The sequence below is a fragment of the Daktulosphaira vitifoliae genome, unplaced genomic scaffold, assembly GCF_025091365.1.
Source record: "Daktulosphaira vitifoliae isolate Bord-2020 unplaced genomic scaffold, ASM2509136v1 Scaffold_5, whole genome shotgun sequence".
In the NCBI taxonomy this organism is placed as follows: Eukaryota; Metazoa; Arthropoda; class Insecta; order Hemiptera; family Phylloxeridae; genus Daktulosphaira; species Daktulosphaira vitifoliae.
In genome coordinates this window covers 25922244-25940981 of record NW_026099576.1, presented here as the reverse complement: position 1 = coordinate 25940981, position 18738 = coordinate 25922244, and the positions used below count along the sequence as shown (strand labels likewise).

Below are 18738 nucleotides of genomic sequence, written 5' to 3'. Positions count from 1 at the left end.
TTTTTTTTTTATTAAAAAGTTATTTATTGTTTAAGTGTATAGAAATATAAACATGCGAGGCCCTAAATATTATGAAAGGACTCAAAAACCACGGGAATCGGTCGAGTGTCGGACTTGCGTGACGGCACTGCATTGTGCCATAAAATATTACATGTATGAAACATCTATTGTAAAATTTAACTTCAGTTGCTAAAAAAATTGAGTTTTTTATAAGTTTGCGACTGATAAATATTAACCTTGATAAGAATAAAACACATCATATTATCTTATGTATGTACACTTCAAGCGTACATATGTTTTAAAGTAAACACACGTATCAATTATATTTACTTTAATATAATTACAAAGAAGTCAATTTTTTTAATGTTTTGTGAAATTATATTTCTATAAATATTTTTAATATGTTAAATATGTTTTTTATTTTTTGAAACGCAATGTAATAATAATAGGTAACATAAAAATTAATCTTATCAGCTATTATAAAAGCGTTAACTTATTTTCACTTCGGTTTAAAATATTAAGTTGAATCTTAATCAATCAAAGAATTCTTTTGTCTGCATCTAATCTAATATAATAGACATTGCATTAAATTGTACTGTGCACACTAAACACACAACGTTTGTTGTGTGTTAACATAAGTTTTTATGTACTAACTTTTACAACAATTTTTTATAAATTCACTAAAAACAACTTCCTTTAATAAAATTTGCGTTGTCATTTTTATCTGTTTGATCAAATTTTCAATATTATTTTTGTATGTTGATATTTTTTATCATCAATTTTTAGTAACCGAAAAAACGATTATTTTTATTTTTTAAAAACAAAAAAAACCGGATGTGCAAAAATTTTATTATTCTACCAATTACACACATCAAGATTTTAATAAATATACAAAATTACCTGTCAATCCTATTGAATAACCCAAACGGTCTTTTTATAACGGACGGAAGTAATTATATCTTGATTTTTATCATTTATTATAAATAATTCATCATTGACGACTAGCTCAAATAACAATTTGTGATTATTTTCGAAGTTAAAAGTGATTATAACAATTATAATATTATTTAAATGTTAAACATGTGTGACTTTTAACACTTAAAAATTGCTAATGTAAAATTTTAATGGCCATTTAATTTTAGTGAAAGCTTAGAGTTTTTCTGAATTATCCGCAAAAATATGTCGTGCTCAAAATAAATGAAAAACTTTTATTCATAAAAAAATGTCAACAAATAACATGTAATATCAGTAGTGTTCTTATAGTATTGTAAAAATTCAAGTTATCTGATACAGCGAGTCTATCATACCTAAAATTGTGTTAAAGTTTTGAATTATAGATGTCTTTAAATACACCAGAAAATTTTTAGGTGCCATTTTTTTGGAATCACTGAAAAAAGTAATAATTTAATACTCGACGAGTTTTTAAGTTTCAGATAATCTATGTTGAATAACAGTTAACTATGATCATAATAAACTCAATGTTTTTCTATCGCTGACGGACTACCATAAAAAATTATTTTTTGTACTTCTATACTGTTAACATTTTAGTTAAAACAACACTGGGTAACTTGGTATTTACAATGAATTTCGGACATTGAATTTTGGGACATTGTTCAATTTTCAAAGACCCAGGTGGCAATAGTATTCAATGCTAGGTAGTCGACCGTGCCCACGTATTGTGTGCATGTATACTTATTCTACGCACAAGAAATCTTAAATCCTCACGACATATTATAATTGTCTTCAGTATATTTACTTGGAAGACAGAAATAACTACATTCGATTTGTATCATTTCAAAAAATGTTTTATGTTAAATAAACAAGATCATACTATGGCATTGACGACATTACTGTATACTATCAATGGCCTAAATACAACCGCGTGCGCACACTATTCAATTGAATTCCAACGAGATTAATTTATTTTTAAAATGATGATTTATTTTTATGAGTGATAGTGCACGCTTTCTATTCTATGACTTAACCCTTTGGCCGTTGATATCCCTATAAGTTATATTGTTGTACTATCGTTATAATAAATATTTATTTTACTGTATATTACACCTAAAGTATAATGACATTAGCCCTCAAATATCATTGTTATCCAAGTTATATTAATAATTTAGTTTTTTTAGAAATAAAGTCCTATTGGAGAGAAATTGTATATTAATTATGAAATGTATAATAAACAAATAATTAATAGTAAATATTAATGTTTGAATAAGCCCTTAAACACTTTAATATTGTTAAACATAACAAAAAATATTTGATTTTCATACCGGCAGTTTTTATTATAAAGGCAACTTTTTATTGGCTATATTGTTATATGAATTATTTAAAATAATTTCTTATTAAATTTTATGATACACTCCAAAATAAAAAATTAATACATATTATAATTCGCTACAAAAACCTAACTGTGAAAAAACCTTCTACACCCTTTCAACCAAAGTATTGATATCATAGATACTTTGGCTACTCGATAATATTAGCATATCAAAGCAGATTTCATCATTTTTTTTTTTTTAATTTTCTAAGGAAAAATTAAATAATTCCTTATATTATTGTATAAACAATTACTGCAGTAATTTTACTTAATATTTCAATAATTTAATATCATAAGTGTTCAATGTCATCAGTATAGTATTTTTTATTTTATTTTAAAAATAGTTATCTGTTTTGGTTTCAATAATTATAGTTGACACGCTACAGTGATAGAAAAAAAATATATGTATATAATGTTTACATAATTGTATATTTATAAATAAATAAAAAGAAGGTTGTTTACAATACTTCGAATTGAGAAAAAATATCTTTTTTTAGCTTTGGAACTTAAGCACCACCAAGTTCAAAACAATATTCGCACTTATGAGTGATATCTATATTTTGGTCAAGTTTGCTATAATAATATAGATCCTTTTTCGTATTGCTTAACCCCTGTCTAGTTTTTTTATGAAACATAAAATAAATTTTACTACAATTTTCAATGAATCTCGTGTTTTTTTTTTTTACAAGTCAGAAACTTAGCAATTTTTTTTAACCTAGAGTAAAATGCGTTATAGAGTGCTACATATTTGGAATGTTTATTGAACATAACTAAAAAACCGGTATATTTATAGCTAGAACTACAATACAATTATTGTTTGAATTATTGGGGTTGGTTAGTGTACAATCTAAAGGTATAGTTCCATACACCCTATTATAATAAGGGTCGAAAACGTAACGAGTCTTGTATCTTTTAATAGCTATTATGTTTCAAGACTTCCCAAAATAGTGTTAAAAAGGTATATTATAAGTAGCATATTATCAATAAAAAAGTATTATTTTTAATAACTTATAAAACGTATAAATAAAATAGTTTAAATAAGAATTGTAATTGAGTCATAATTTACTAGTTAAACTTCTAAAAATATGTAATTTATTGTAAAATTATTAAAAATGAGTAGGCATGCAACTTATACTTTCTGTTATTCCTAGGAAATAACAGTTCACACTCTTCGTGAAAAAAATAATTATATGTTTAAGATAGGAATTAGTAAACAAAAATTTATATTTGTATAAAAAAAACATACCAATCTAACCCCATTTTAGAAAAATCCTAGGGATACCTGTGATACTTTGCTTAATTAAAATTATTCTAATAAATAATACAAAAGTATTTTTTGATGAGTAAAAGTGTACTAATGTAACTAATATGTCTACTTGTATATTTTACATATCTAGTCATAATTTTTTTCTATGCTACCTTTTTTATTATAAAAGTAATACTAGTAAACTTAAATTATTAGATACAAAATTATGTTGAAAATATCATTGACTGAACTCTGTGGCGTTATTGATTTTTTTTATAATTTAAAAAGATTGTTATGTATTACATTAAATATATATATATATATATATACTTAGCTAAACTGTTTTTAACAAAATGTCAAAATTATTCCTAGGCTTATAAATCTGTATTAATAATTTTAACGGTTCAATAATCTTTTTAAATATGTTTTCTCCGTTGAGTTTTAAAATGTTACTAACCAAGAAAAAATAGACTAATGATTTAATCAAGGAAAACTTCTAGTTCAAAATAATTGTTATTTTTAATTCGTTAACTTTAATATCATTAAACATGTATATCTATGCAGTACACAGTTGTTGGCGTAGGTCCATTTAATATAAGCAAATTATAATTATTTAATAATTGAGTAGTACTACTTGTTTGTTAAAACATTTAAGTAGAATTAATTACTAGTCCTTGGAAAAAGAATCACGAATTTGTTAAAATACTTACGAAATTGCCACAAATAAATGGGTCCCATTTTCTCAGTAGTTTTACTTGCTCTAATTTAGGTGTTGAGAAAAAAATTTTTGAGTGAAATATTAGTATTATTAATAATTATTAATTAAGAGTACTTAATAAACTAAGTACTCTATTAAAAATACATGATGATATTCCTACTAATTTTTAAAGCAGCAAAGTTATGCTAATCTTGGGTATTATTATTTTATATAAATACTATTACTTAACTAAACGGAAGATTTTTGCCTCTGAGCTGTTTTATAACAAGCTACTGAATCAGGCCATACACTTACATAAATAAAACATAGCATATTATTAAATATTTAAATATTTAAATTTCATTATATTAACTACATTCAGTAACACAGCTAATAATTATGAAGCTATATTAACTCAATGTTTTTTTGACCAAGTTTTTTTTTTTTTGTGGCCTTTATTTTAGTAAATTTTTTGTTTTCGATTTATTAGCTTTTTTTTTAATAATAAAATATTTGAAATTATAAATTATTTTTCTCTTGTACAATGACATAGTTGGGATTCCTTGACAAGGAGGGGGCAAAGACAAAAAATCTCCAAATAACCCATAATTAAAAAAAAAATTTTTTGCTCAATACTTTATTTTAGAAATGATTATTGCAGTTAATGCGATAAGGAAATGGCTTTTGTGTTCCTGACGTAACAACTTTTCAGCTTGTAGGGAGGTGACTTATATTTTATAAACTATCATTGCCATAATTTTTAAAAATTCATTTTATTCTTGGTAATAAAGAAAAATATCCCAAAAAACTAAAGCTATCATAAAACAGAGTATGTTGATATTTTTGGTTTTCACTTTATATTGAAATAACTTTTTATAACTGGATGGTTTATTGCAAAATATTTATTGATTACACTTCAAGTATTTGCTTTGCTGATTACATTCTTTTTTTAAATAAAATAATATTAATAATAATAATATATTAATATATAATAATAATTCAATCATTATCTAAGGTTTTGTAGGCCTTTAAAAATCATATAAAATTTTTTTCTTTTTAATTGTTTACAATGTTCTAATAAACTTTCAATTTTTTTAATTTTCATCAAATGTAAACTAATATACATACTTTAAGATGTAAAAAATAAACTATTCGAAGTCTTAATTTCTAGAAGTTATAGTCATTACAGTAAAAAATTATATAATTTTTGGCAAAATAAGCAAGTTTTGTTATATTTGTATAGTAACAAAATATTTAAATTATTCTAAATTACTTAAAATTAAAATTTGTTTAATTTAATATATTATTAATCAAAGAAAAATGTTCCTGTGACTTTTCCTCGGTGATTAGTGAACCTCTAAAGTAAAATACCATGTAATTTTTGATAGATATTTAAAAATTTTTTTTATATTTTCGAATACGTGTTTGTGATCGTCATTTTATCATTATGAGATATTAATCAGTACTAATCTATAAAATCCCCCAAAGCCAATTCACTGGATCCCTCTCTACTGTATGTGCTTTTTTTACATTAAATACATTATTTTATGACTTAAAGGTTTTTTGAAGACGAAGAAGCAAAAATGACCGAATGCAGCAGTTGTTCTAGATCATTTTCCGGATCGGAAATAGACTTTAGATCAAGAGTAAGAAACCATTGGTCTAGTAAACTTCAGTTTATATTGGCCTGTTTAGGGTGTACAGTTGGTTTAGGAAATATGTGGCGATTTCCTTACAATTGTTATAAAAGTGGAGGAGGTAAGACAAAATTTTCATATGTAGAAAGCAACTTTTTTTATAACATACTGTAGCTTTTGTTTGTAAATGTAGGAAGGAACCAATTAAATTTGATCAGGGAAATAGTTATTTTTATATGGGGGACTCACAATAATGATATTATTTGTTTTAAACTTGCATATAAATAAATTATTGAAAATGTTAAAACTAGTTTTTAATGTCGCTGTATTGAATGATTTAATGGGTTATAATAGACATGAAGTCTCTAACAGTTTAATTTAATTATTTTTGTTCTCAATTGTTAAATAAAAAATTCGCTCGTGTCTTTTTAATTGGGTTATTGTTGTAAAATGTTTAATGAGCTAATATAAATGATTTTGTTTTTTACTCTTAGTAAACTTTTTTTATTTTTTCTTTCGTTAGTATTAATGAATTAATCAATACACAAACCAAGTCGGTAGATCTCTATATGTATTGTTCAATTTTATTGGTTTATCTTTTGTACAAAAATTAATTTTTTTAGGTATATTTTTAGTACCATACTTCTTTATAATGATTTTTTGTGGAGTTCCTCTTTTATATTTGGAACTAGCGATCGGCCAATATACAAAAAGAGGTCCGATTGGTGCCATATCAAAATTGTGTCCAATTTTTAAAGGTAAAAATCTAAATATTATAGAAATATTAATTTTCTATCAGTTTATTTTTTAATTTTTAAAACCACAAAAAATTGTACAGTTAAAAGTTTTTGTAACTCATATTTATTATGTAATATTTAAATTAATTAAATAATATTGTTATATTGTATGGTAAAAAAACTAATATTTTTATACATACCAAAATTCTATTTTTTCCCCATTTAGTTTTAAGTAATTAAAATAAAATTATTTTCGCTGTAAAATAATTAAAATTTCATCACATTTTTCATATAGATTTATTTATTACTAATTTTTTTCGATGTATTATTCAATATTTTTTCTAATAAACGGTCTTAATGTAAATTGAAAATTATTTAGCTTTTGATCTTAATTTTAATATAATTTTATATTTTCTAATTGATTTAATATTTTATTTAGATTTTTTTTTTGATAGTTTTAATAATATTTGTATTGCATATAAATTGTTACTTAATTTTTGAAGATTTTTCTGCATTAAAATTTATATGTTATCTTACTAAATTTTCATAGGGACTGGTTTATCTAGTGTCGTCACATCTTTCTTCATGTCTACTTACTACAATGTGATAATTGCTTATACTTTATATTATTTTTTTTCCGCATTTCGAGAACAACCACCATGGACGCATTGTAACAATCGATGGAATACACTAAATTGTTGGATGAGTACAATCAACGGAAACAGAACGCTTAACAGCCAAACTCCATCAGAAGAGTTTTTCCAGTATGACTATGCAAGTTTTCATAAATTATAAAAACATTGTCATTCTTAATAAGATTATTTAGTATTTTTTACACTGAGACATAGCTAGGACGACCCTATATAAATTAATTATAATGGATTTTTTTATATGCATGTATTAACAAAGTTCTTATTAAGTTAAAAAATATGAATAAGTGGCAATTCTAAGATTTCTTAAAGTTAATATAGCTTATGTATCTAATATTAATGCAGCTAATGTATGTCAATATACCTTAGACTGTAAATTTCTATTAAAAATATTCAACCTTATTATTTAAACTTTCTCATATTTTGTTCATATTTTTAAATTAAAATATTTCTACTAAAAAGAAACGTATTGATGAACTCCTTTAATTTTATTTAGAAATTGTGATTTTCAAATATCATACAATTTATAATTATAAGTGTAATATTAACATAATAACCTTGACATAGTTAATTTAGAGATAAAAAGAGTTTATAAATATGAATACTTATGCTAACAATCAATGCGTTGGCGTAGATTAACTAACGGTATAAATGAATAAAATAACGAAACTAATGATATTTTAAATTTTTTTAGTAATTAAAAATGATTTGTAGTTAGCATTTTTTTTTTTTTTGAGTGAGTAAGGCTTTTATATTAAAAAAAGCAAATGACATAATAGTCTCATTACTCAAGATTTAAATTATATTCTTGACCACCTAAGTACATTTTTAATTATAATATTAAAGGCATTTTATACTTATTGAAATTTTTTCTCTTAAGTTTTTAAACTTGTAAGCTATTTGATATGCTTTGATTAATAAAAGTGAGACTATTGGGAGTTTTTTTGATTCGTGGAAATTAATAAAATAGTAATTTTTATATTATTGTAATTATTAATTCAAAATTAATAATGTCATTTTTGAATAGCCTCAAAGTGTTACAAGTCACGAAAGATTTACAGACTGTAGGCCACTTACGATGGGAATTGGTAGCTTGCATGTTTACTATTTGGACCATAGTGTACTTTACTCTATGGAAAAGTATTAAATCAACTGGCCGTGTGCTTTATGTGACTGCAACTCTTCCATTTATACTACTGTTTGTACTGCTTATACGATCTCTTTATTTGGATGGATCAGAAATAGGTCTTGACTATTTCTTATACAATCTTCAATGGGAAAGACTTTTAGATTCCAAAGTAAGATTTTATACAATAAACTTTATATGACTGACATTATAAATAATTACCAAGTAACATCATTAAGAAATAAGCTTTTAAATAATAATATAAACAAAGTATTAAGGTGTTCTTTCTTAATTACAAAGAAGGAATACTTAAAAGAAACGCATCGTATTTATCATACTATTCTTACATTAACGATTATTAGTAGGATACATTTAAAAATATATATGTTAGAATTTATATTCTTAAATAAATAAACCCCTAATTTTCTATTACAATTCATCGAGTGCCAAAAATTTGAAAACGTTAATACTCGGTGAAATTAACTCAAAATTTGAATATTACTGTATTTTATCTTTGATGCGAAGCTGAGAAGGTATTATTTTACTATGATGTGTTTATTTATTTATTTATTTTTGTGTCTGTGAACGCTTATAATACGCTCAATTAAGTAAATCTTTTTAACAACTTTGTTTTGATTAGTTATTTTAAATCATTAAAATTAATTCAGTTCATATTTCAATTGTAGAATCTTTTTAAACACCAAAACTTAGTAGGAAATTATTACTATTATTTCTATTTAAGTTATCTATTACAATAAAAATGCAAGAAAATATTGAGCTTTTTTGATAAATTTACTAAAATGGTTATTATAAAATTTCCTGGCTGCATATTAATCTTAACGATACAATTTTTTTTAATTCTCATAAAATTTCCTATTTAATGATGTCAATTTCAAACTTGCAAATTGAACTAAAAGTTATGGTAATTAGTTATTTTTTTTATTATAAACATTTACAAAAATCAACTTTAAACGATTAAAAAAATAGGTTAAATATGTCATTTTCCTTATTTTTAACATATTAATAATCAAAATCAGTATTATTTTATTATTTTTTGTTCTTAATTATTTTTTTATATGTAAATACTTATTTTTTAATAATATTATTAATATTAAAACTTAGAAATGATAGAAAAAGTCTAATTGCACATTTGAAATAATCGTAAAAAGTTGATTTAGAAAAGTATATTTTTATTTCTGATAAAAGTTCCTTGTAGTTAGTGTATAAAACTTATAACTTTGTTATAAATAACAAACATTTTTTATTGAAAAGTATTTCATGAAGCCCTTTAAATTTTTATACGCGTTAAAAGAAAAGAAAAACTAGTGATTTTAACCATTGTCAGATATCATCTATACTTGTCCCAACTATGCCGCGACCACACTGTGCTACCATTTTTTTTTAATAAAAATTAACTTCTTTGGTATGCATCTGAATTTATTACCAAACATTTTTTTGACAATAAATAACTATTATTTAATATTTAAAACATTTTATATCTTGTTGAAACAATTTTATAAACTTAATAGTCACTAAATGATTTATAAATGTATTTTATTTTTGGTAAAACAAAAAATAGAAAATATAAGCACAATCTGGGTTCTAGAAGGAGCTTAGCCCATCTAATTCTATTGTTGCCCCCAAAATGATGAAAATTACATGTAAATGTATATGAAAATATTTTTAAGTTAGATCACCCAAATATTTTGTTCAAACAGCACTGATGACTATGGCTAGATTAATTTTTTTTAAGTTTTGATTTTATGTCAAATTGAATATATTAACTTTTTAATTTTCTTGTTAATGCATAATTATTATTTTTTAATTAAGCATAAATTTTCATTATTTCTATTATTTAACTTTGGCCGTAAGTTTACTTTTCGCTAAAATATTTTGTATTACAAGATGCAATCACTATGCACAGTATTTTTAAATATTGTGTGTGTTATTTTCTTTAATATTGGCTGTCGAAAGTTCTTACAGTCATAAAATTGCATGTTAAGTAATGACGTCCAAAAAAACATTGTAATACAAAAATGTTTGGATTTACGAAGAAAACAGATTTACTTTATTATTTTTCAATGCAACTGAAGGCCGGAGCGAATTTTAAATAAAAATTAAAAACACAAATTGGTACAAATGACTTGCTAGCATTATGTTTCAACCAATACTATTGTGCAATATTACTAATTATATTTTTATTACTACAATATGTTTGTTAACAACCATAGATAAAAGGCACAGTTATCGATGATTTTATTTTCAATGGAACGTTTTTAATTTTTGATTTATTTCTAAAATTAGTGTCACTTGAAACTAAGCATATATTTAGAAATTTTTTTCAAATTTTTGTAATAAATAATATGTTTGATAACATTTTTTTTCTTTAAAAACTTTCTAAAAATAACATTTTTGGTCAAAAATTTGATGATCACATGAATTTTCCACTTTTTTAGGAGTTCTAAACAGGAACACAAATGCGTAAGATTAAATCCAATCATATAATATTATAAAAATATATGGGTGCTCAAAATAATAATTAGTTTTGATAATACGAAGATTCGTTTAACGGCTAATTTATAATGCAATCATTTGTTATTACGAATAACGTAACCACCTTACAAAAAATGAATTACTTTACTTCATATTATTATTTAGAAATATGACTAAAGTTAAAAATGTTCCTGTTTTTATGTTTTAGATATGGGTTAACGCAGTAGGCCAAAATTTAAATTCTATGGGCATCGCTTATGGACTCGTTGTTTCGTTTGCTTCCTACAATCGTTATGACAATAACATATTGGTTGACACATTCACCATATCGTTTATTAATGGCTTGGCAAGTTTTGCAGTGGGACTTTTTACTTTTGCAACTTTGGGCCATGTGGCAAAAGAATATGGCGAATCTGTAGAGAACGTTATATCAAATGGTCAGTAAAAGTAATAGCTCCTATAGAAATAAATAGTTATACTCATTAGTTTTATTTTAATCAATTTTCAACTTATCAATTTTGTTTGTTGAAATTATCTCATTCTTAGACAGATACTCTACGTTTATTTTTATAATCTATCAAATCAAATTATACTGGAAAAAATGAGTTGGGTTGGGTTGGGTTTTTGTGTACTACGTTTTTGAATTGTCTAAATAATTTTAATTAGACACTAAACATAGATGAACATTTAAAGGAAGGGCCTTGAAGATAATAACCTCTAGCAATTTCAATAACCCCCTGAACTGTAGANAGGAAGGGCCTTGAAGGGAATAACCTCAAGAAATTTCAATAACCCCCCGAACTGTAGATATTTTTGTATTGCTTTTATATGTGAGACTCCAATTGTATAAGTTTACTATATATTTCATGCTTTCCGAAAATTTTTATCAAATGACCGCTGATGACACAAGGTATAAGAATATTATTCGAACAATTTTATAAACAAATTATAAAGATATGTATTTCTTAATTATTAAAATACTTAAATATATTGCAGGACCAGGTATTGTCTACATTCTTTTTCCAGAAGTACTTTCAAACATGCCATTTTCCACTATTTGGACGATGCTTTTATTTTTTGCAATGTTGTGTTTATGTCTCAATAGTGAGGTAATTTAATTAAACTATATCAATATATGTAAAACCGATACATAAATAGTTTTCCTTCTGTTCGCATTAATATAACTCCTACGCAACATAGTGGCATAGTTACGAAGGAATTTATGTATTATACTCATCTTGACCTAAGTAATTTTTGTGGTGTAAATAAAACTTTATTCTATGGGAAGTATGATGAAAATTGGGATAGAGAGATGGAAAAGTTGTATATTTATCTCCTTCATGGTGAAAATAAAATGAAATTTAGGAACAATATATGCAACTAACAGTACAATAGACATTTTATAGTTGAGTACATTAATATATGAAGGACGCAGTTTTACATACATGTTAAACTTAATCTATCTATCTATGCTTTTTTAGACGTTTTAAATACTATTAAATTTGATTTATATTATGGTTTACATAAATCTAAAGAGTTGGCAAATTTTTTATTAATTTGTTTCTGTTAAGTTTGTTTACTATAAAATATTTTATAGTTTGCAATTGTTGAAGTAGTAGTAACGTCAATACAAGATGGGTTCCCACGAGGAATTAAAAAATATTTAAGCTGTCACGAAGTTTTAGTGTTGGTTGTTTGTCTTGCATCATTTTTACTTGGACTTCCATTTGTCACTCAGGTAAATATATTTTAATTATAATTTATTTATACATAAATAAATAAATAATGATATCTAAGATTTTATTTTATGATATATTGATTATTATTTTATTTTATCCATAGGGTGGTATATATTTATTCGAAATAATTGATTATTACATCTCTACTTGGTCAATGATTTACGTTGCATTTTTCGAAGTGATTGCTGTCTCCTGGATGTATGGCTCAAATAGATTGTCAAATGACATATTGAGAATATCAGGTTCAAAGCCTTTAATTTTTTTTACCTTCAGTTGGTATATTACTACTCCGCTTATTTTAATGGTATGTGAAAAATGATTGAAATTGAATTTAATAAATCATTTTATTTTACAACTGTTGCAAGGTTGAAAAATATTTTTAAAAAATAAAATAAAATACCTTGTACATTTTCATTATAACAATTTTTTCAGTTAGTGTGGATATTTAGTATAATAGACTATGAGCCACCAACATATTTCAATGGTACACAAAATTTTCCAATATGGGCTCATCTAGTTGGATGGTCCATAGTTCTGATCTCATTAGCATGTATTCCTGTTATGTCAGTTTATACGTTTCTACATTCCGAAGGACATACATTTTATCAAGTAAATGTTTTGTAAATTTATTTTTATTACAAAATCAAACTTTAATTTAATTTTTAGAAATTGAAAGAATCAATTAAACCTCGATCAAATTATTTTGGAGAGTTACCAGCATTATCTAAGGATAATTTAAAAGAAATGACTACTTTAATAGAATACAAAGTGCCAGAAATTCCAATTCCAATTTATACAACAAATGGAAATCAATGAATTAAATATATAATTTGTGATTAATTAAATTTTTTTGTAACTATTATTGTAGTTTAATTAATAAGTAACATATATATATATATATATATATATATATATGCTTTATTTTACTATCTCTTGAATCATGTAAAATTGGGTACCTTAAAAAATTTATTAAATTAGAGACTTAATAAGAATAAACCAATTTTTAATTACAAATATTTAGTATTTAAAAGCAAATATTATTTACAATTTAGTATAAGCTATAAAATGATAAGACAAAAATAAATTATTTGCTTACAATTTATATTAATTATCCTTTTATTACAGCTATAGGTCTTAATTTAACAGTCTTTTTACTGATCCCTGCTTCATGGCAAGTATCAACTACATCTGTAACATTTTTATAAGATTCTGGAGCTTCTTCCATGACTAATTTTGGCGAAGCAACTCTTATAGAGATACCTTGTTGTTCTAGCTTTTCTAAAACTTGAGTGTAATCCAGATTTCTACGAGATTTTGCTCTAGATAAAGCTCGTCCCTACAAAAAATTTATAACACATTAAAAAGAAAAGTTGAAAAATGAACATTATATATTTTTTTTACCGCTCCATGGCAGGTAGATCCAAATGTTTCATTCATACCCTGTTCTGTTCCAGTTAGAACATATGAACATGTACCCATAGTACCTCCAATTAAAACAGGTTGCCCAGTCAATTGATAATCTACTGGAATAAGAGGATGATATGGTGGAAAAGCTCTAGTTGACCCCTAAAGTAATTTATTATTAAAAGATTACAAAAATTTAATTAAAAAAAATTCAATATTAAAAATTATCTTGTTACTTTTCTGTGCACCAATAAATGTTTAGGTTTTCCACCAACAAAATGTTGTTCCATTTTCGCAATATTGTGAGACACATCATAAATTACATGCATATCTAAATCATCTGGTGTTAAATTGAACTGTTTGGCAAACGCCTTGAAAATATGTTAAAATAAAAGAAAAACTATATAATTTTATTTAGAAAAATAAGATATAATAACAAAATAAATTCAGTTATTATAAAACTATACACACCTGACGTGCTAAAAATGTCATAGAACTTCGATTAACCCAAGCAAAATTTGCCGCAGCTGACATGGCTTTTAAATAGTTTTGACCTTCTGTAGAATTAATACGAGCACAAGCTAACTGCCGATCATTTGTCTCAATATTATCTCGTTTCATTGCTTTTTCCATTTCTAGTAAAGCATCTTAATGTAAAAATAAATTAAATTAATAAAAATTAATTTAAGTTGTAGTTTAATTCTTATTGTAATGGTTACATCTTTTTATTTAGTTAAATTTTATGTTATTTTAAATTTAACATTTGAAGGGTTAAGGGGAAAATGGTGATGGTAATAAAATCCATTTGATGAAAATTGTTTTCATTTTTCTAATAGTTAAGTGTCTATATTTGTTATATAATTAAGAATATATGAATTTATAGCTAATTTTGTTTTTCTGGAAAATTTACAGAAATGGATTATTACAGTTTTTTCCCTTTACCTAACATTTTTATAATATTTTCTTCAAAAACTGTTTTGTCAAACTAACCAGTAGCTACTTGATGTCCAAATCCTCGACTTCCAGAATGTATCATAATACAAACTTGACCTTTATTTTCAATTCCCATTTTCTTTGCTGCCCATTTGTCATAAACTTCATCAACGACTTGAATTTCTGCATAATGATTTCCAGCACCCAGTGTTCCTAACTTAAGTATTGAAAATATGACTATATTGTACAAGATAATTTGATGCTTACATAATTTAAGATGAAAAAATAAACAAAAATATTAAAATTCAGTAAAGTATATTTTGATTAAATTAATATTATTTTAATTTAAATTAAAAAATTAAAAAAAATAAATAAATTTATAATGTTTAAGACATAAAGAGCCATATTTAATATGGCCCAGAAAAGAAACAATTGGTCATCTTACAGCCCTTACCAAGGATGTCTGATATACATTGATATAAAAAAAAAACAGAATATTTTTCTTAAATTAAATTTAGAAATAATAAATTTTAAATTTACTTGAGGCAAACCTCGTTTTCTTGCCCTTGTGCTAACTTTTGAAGAATCAGCATTTAACATCCTACCATTTTCTTCACAATGTTCCTTGTCTTCAGCCCAGACATAACCTAAAATAAAATATGTATAAAATGATAATATAATAATTGACATAGTTATTAATAGAATATTAGTTTTCATGTATTCTTAGATTACCTTCTCTTAATGACCAGTCCATTCCCATTTCTAAGGCTTCTTCAAGATCATTTGCATTCATTGGAATAATTCCTTTAGAGCCAACACCTACAGGAATGTGATCAAACATACTTTGAGCTAGTTGTTCCTGTCAAATCAACACATAAATTATAGTATTAAAGTAGTTTGAAAAATTAATTTACAATATACAAAGTAAAATTTTAAAACAAAATGCTATTTCAATATATAAATATAAATAAAATTATAACTAAAATGATGAAATGCTTATGTATAAAATAAGGAAATAAATCTAAAATATCAAGGAACTCATTATAAATAACCTAAGAAAATTTATCCAATTAGGAAGACATTCATACACCTTTGCAATAAACAATGAGCTAATTAAAAACTATAATTATTGAAAAAAAATTAAGAAAACAAGAGTTTTTTATAACTACAAGTAAAACTAGTACATTAGCATAAAAATCATTCAACATGAATAATATTTTTATAAACTAGATTTAACGAATATACTAATAATAATATAAATTATACATAATCTAAGAATAAACTATAATAATAGCAAATATTTTGTTTATAACCCTTAAAAATCGATTGCACCCATACGGGCGCACAACAAAAGTTAATTGTAAGACAATTGTAAATAATTAGTAATTTTAACTTTTCGTTATATAAAACTTTATAAAATTGTTTCTTGATTTTTAAGGGTTCATCTTTTCAAAATTAAACTGTCATATCCATAAAAATACTTCACTTTATAAGATAAATAATTAAAGATGAAACTATTAAAAATATAAAATACTAATATACAACAAATAGGTCAATTACTTTTATTGGTTGTACATCTTTTTCAAATAAATTTGTACGGAGCAATCTAACACCACAGTTTATATCAAAACCAACACCCCCAGGAGATACTATTGATGTGGGATCATCTATATCAAATGCAGCCATATTACCTATAGAAAAATTTTTTTTTTATTATTAAAATTAGGTGATAACTTTTAAGATCAAGATAACATATTTGTATAATTAGACAGAATTTAACTAAAAAGGTTAAATTATACATGGATAATAACTTAATTTGATAACTAATGGCCATATTAAAACAATGTGTATAGATTGATTTTTTAAAGCTTCTTGTAAAATTAACATATAATCTGAACATGTTCAAAATTGATAATTTATATTTAATTCATCCAATTTAAAATTAATACATAACACAAACTTATATTTTATTTCATTTCTTTAATAGGATACTCTATAATTAGTCTATACTGCAAGCTACAAGAAATAATGTAAACCGATGTCTATTGGGTTCTATTTTATCATTTGGCTGCTCAGTTGCGTTCTCATGTGATCTGCAGTATATAGAATATATTAATGAAATTTTGATGCATAAATTTTCTAACCAATAGCAAACCCATAACCAGAATGAACATCAGGTAAACCAATAGATTTATGAACTATTCCAGGTAGAGCAGCTACATTAGCAATTTGTTTTACACCAGGTAAAAATCCACCTATCATTCCTGGCCGACAAGCATTTTGAAGTTCTTCAAGCATAAGTTTTTCCAACATTTTGTTAACATAAAACACACCTTCAACCTAAATTATCATAATCAAATGAATAATATTAGTAAAACTCAATATATATAAATATAGAAATTAGTTTTATGTTCCTACCTGATTACATATAATTTTAACTAAGATTTACACAAAATAGGTTAGGAAAAAAATATATAAAATAATGGTTCAAAACAAACAACTTTTTAAAATATGTTATCATAAGACTTTCATTGAAATCAGCTTAACCAAAAATTTCATGAATGTTTTTTCCGATCCAAATGTTATTAAACATATTAAATCATGGCATTTATAAATGATTACTTTAAAAATTTACGTATTTATTTTAAAACTTGTCTTAAAAGTAACAATACCAGAATTTTAAAATAATCATGTAATCATTTCAATACCTTCATGTTAGGTTGAAATCCTTTTTTAATTTCCCACATGTAAGGAGTCTTCTTTTCCAAATAACCCAATTCTTCATTGTATGGTCTAACAACCATTTTTACAGAATTTATTCAAATTATTAAATTTAATTAATAGAATAAATTTCAAGTAAAATGTAAAAAGTAACAATATTATAAAAATGAGAATATAGAAGATAAAAGCAATCTGCATGTAAAAGAAATTACTATAGATAACAAATGTTATCATCGAAAAACACGAGTGTAAAGCTATCATTTTTGATCCACCATCTTCTTATCACTAAAATATTTTGATTACCCATTAATTATATAGTATAACGCTTTATCTTACAACTAGATGTAGTCACATATTAACAAAAAGCATACATTTAACCAATTCAGTAGTCGTATACACAACAAAGAACTGACGTAAGATGGGAGCATATATACACTTACTATCATTACACACCGCCGTACCAACTCGGCTTATTCAAGGCGATGACCACATTTCTCTACTTAGTAATTAATACTATTTTGTGTGAAATTTAATCAGCTTTTAAATGATATAATCAAATTGCCTGGACTCCTCAGGTACAGATTATAAGGACAGAGTACAAAGTACAGATTAAACGATTATAGCAATAATGATTTTTATTGTACATTATGTGATGGCACCCACTGGCGTACGCAAGGGGGGGTTTTGGGGATTATGATTTCTAATAATTGTGTTACCTTAATTTTTATTATTCTCCAAATACTATTAAAATTCAAAAATCGCTATTTATTTCGGGGGAGGTGTTATAAATAAGATAATTTTACAACCCCTTCGAAAATAGAAATTTTCAAAAACTTTTGATTATTACATAAAATATTTATTGACTACTAAGGTGATTCATAAAAAACTTATAACATTTTAATTTTGTAACAATTAAAAATGATATAGTAAAAAATGCTAGTTTTTCATCTTTAATAGCAATTAATACATAATCAATTACACTGACTAGAATTTTATTTTATAATACGTTTATTATTATTATATGAGTTA

At 24.5% G+C, this 18738-nt stretch overlaps 2 protein-coding genes across 4 annotated transcripts in view; one reads left to right on the top strand and one right to left on the bottom strand.

Annotated features, from left to right (window-relative positions):
- LOC126908449 (sodium- and chloride-dependent GABA transporter ine) overlaps positions 1-13511 on the top strand; it is a 27797-nt gene extending 14286 nt beyond the window's left edge. For all 3 annotated transcript variants that reach the window (XM_050690510.1, XM_050690512.1, XM_050690511.1), the window contains 10 exons: positions 5828-6027; positions 6530-6664; positions 7194-7407; positions 8321-8591; positions 11121-11349; positions 11909-12021; positions 12510-12650; positions 12755-12955; positions 13084-13260; positions 13318-13511. In XM_050690510.1, the coding sequence (XP_050546467.1) occupies positions 5828-6027; positions 6530-6664; positions 7194-7407; positions 8321-8591; positions 11121-11349; positions 11909-12021; positions 12510-12650; positions 12755-12955; positions 13084-13260; positions 13318-13467 (1831 nt within the window). In that variant the 3' untranslated portion in view covers positions 13468-13511. The remainder of the gene's footprint in view (positions 1-5827; positions 6028-6529; positions 6665-7193; positions 7408-8320; positions 8592-11120; positions 11350-11908; positions 12022-12509; positions 12651-12754; positions 12956-13083; positions 13261-13317) is intronic.
- Positions 13512-13637: 126 nt separating this feature from the next.
- On the bottom strand, positions 13638-17918 carry LOC126908450 (RNA-splicing ligase RtcB homolog). The gene is made up of 10 exons (XM_050690514.1): positions 17697-17918; positions 17133-17328; positions 16549-16679; positions 15721-15847; positions 15529-15635; positions 15046-15205; positions 14527-14702; positions 14292-14426; positions 14053-14217; positions 13638-13987 (listed from the first exon to the last, which is right to left on the bottom strand). The coding sequence occupies exons 1-10, from the start codon at positions 17790-17792 to the stop codon at positions 13760-13762; spliced, it is 1521 nt and encodes a 506-aa protein (XP_050546471.1). The 5' UTR covers positions 17793-17918; the 3' UTR covers positions 13638-13759.
- Positions 17919-18738: the final 820 nt, after the last annotated feature.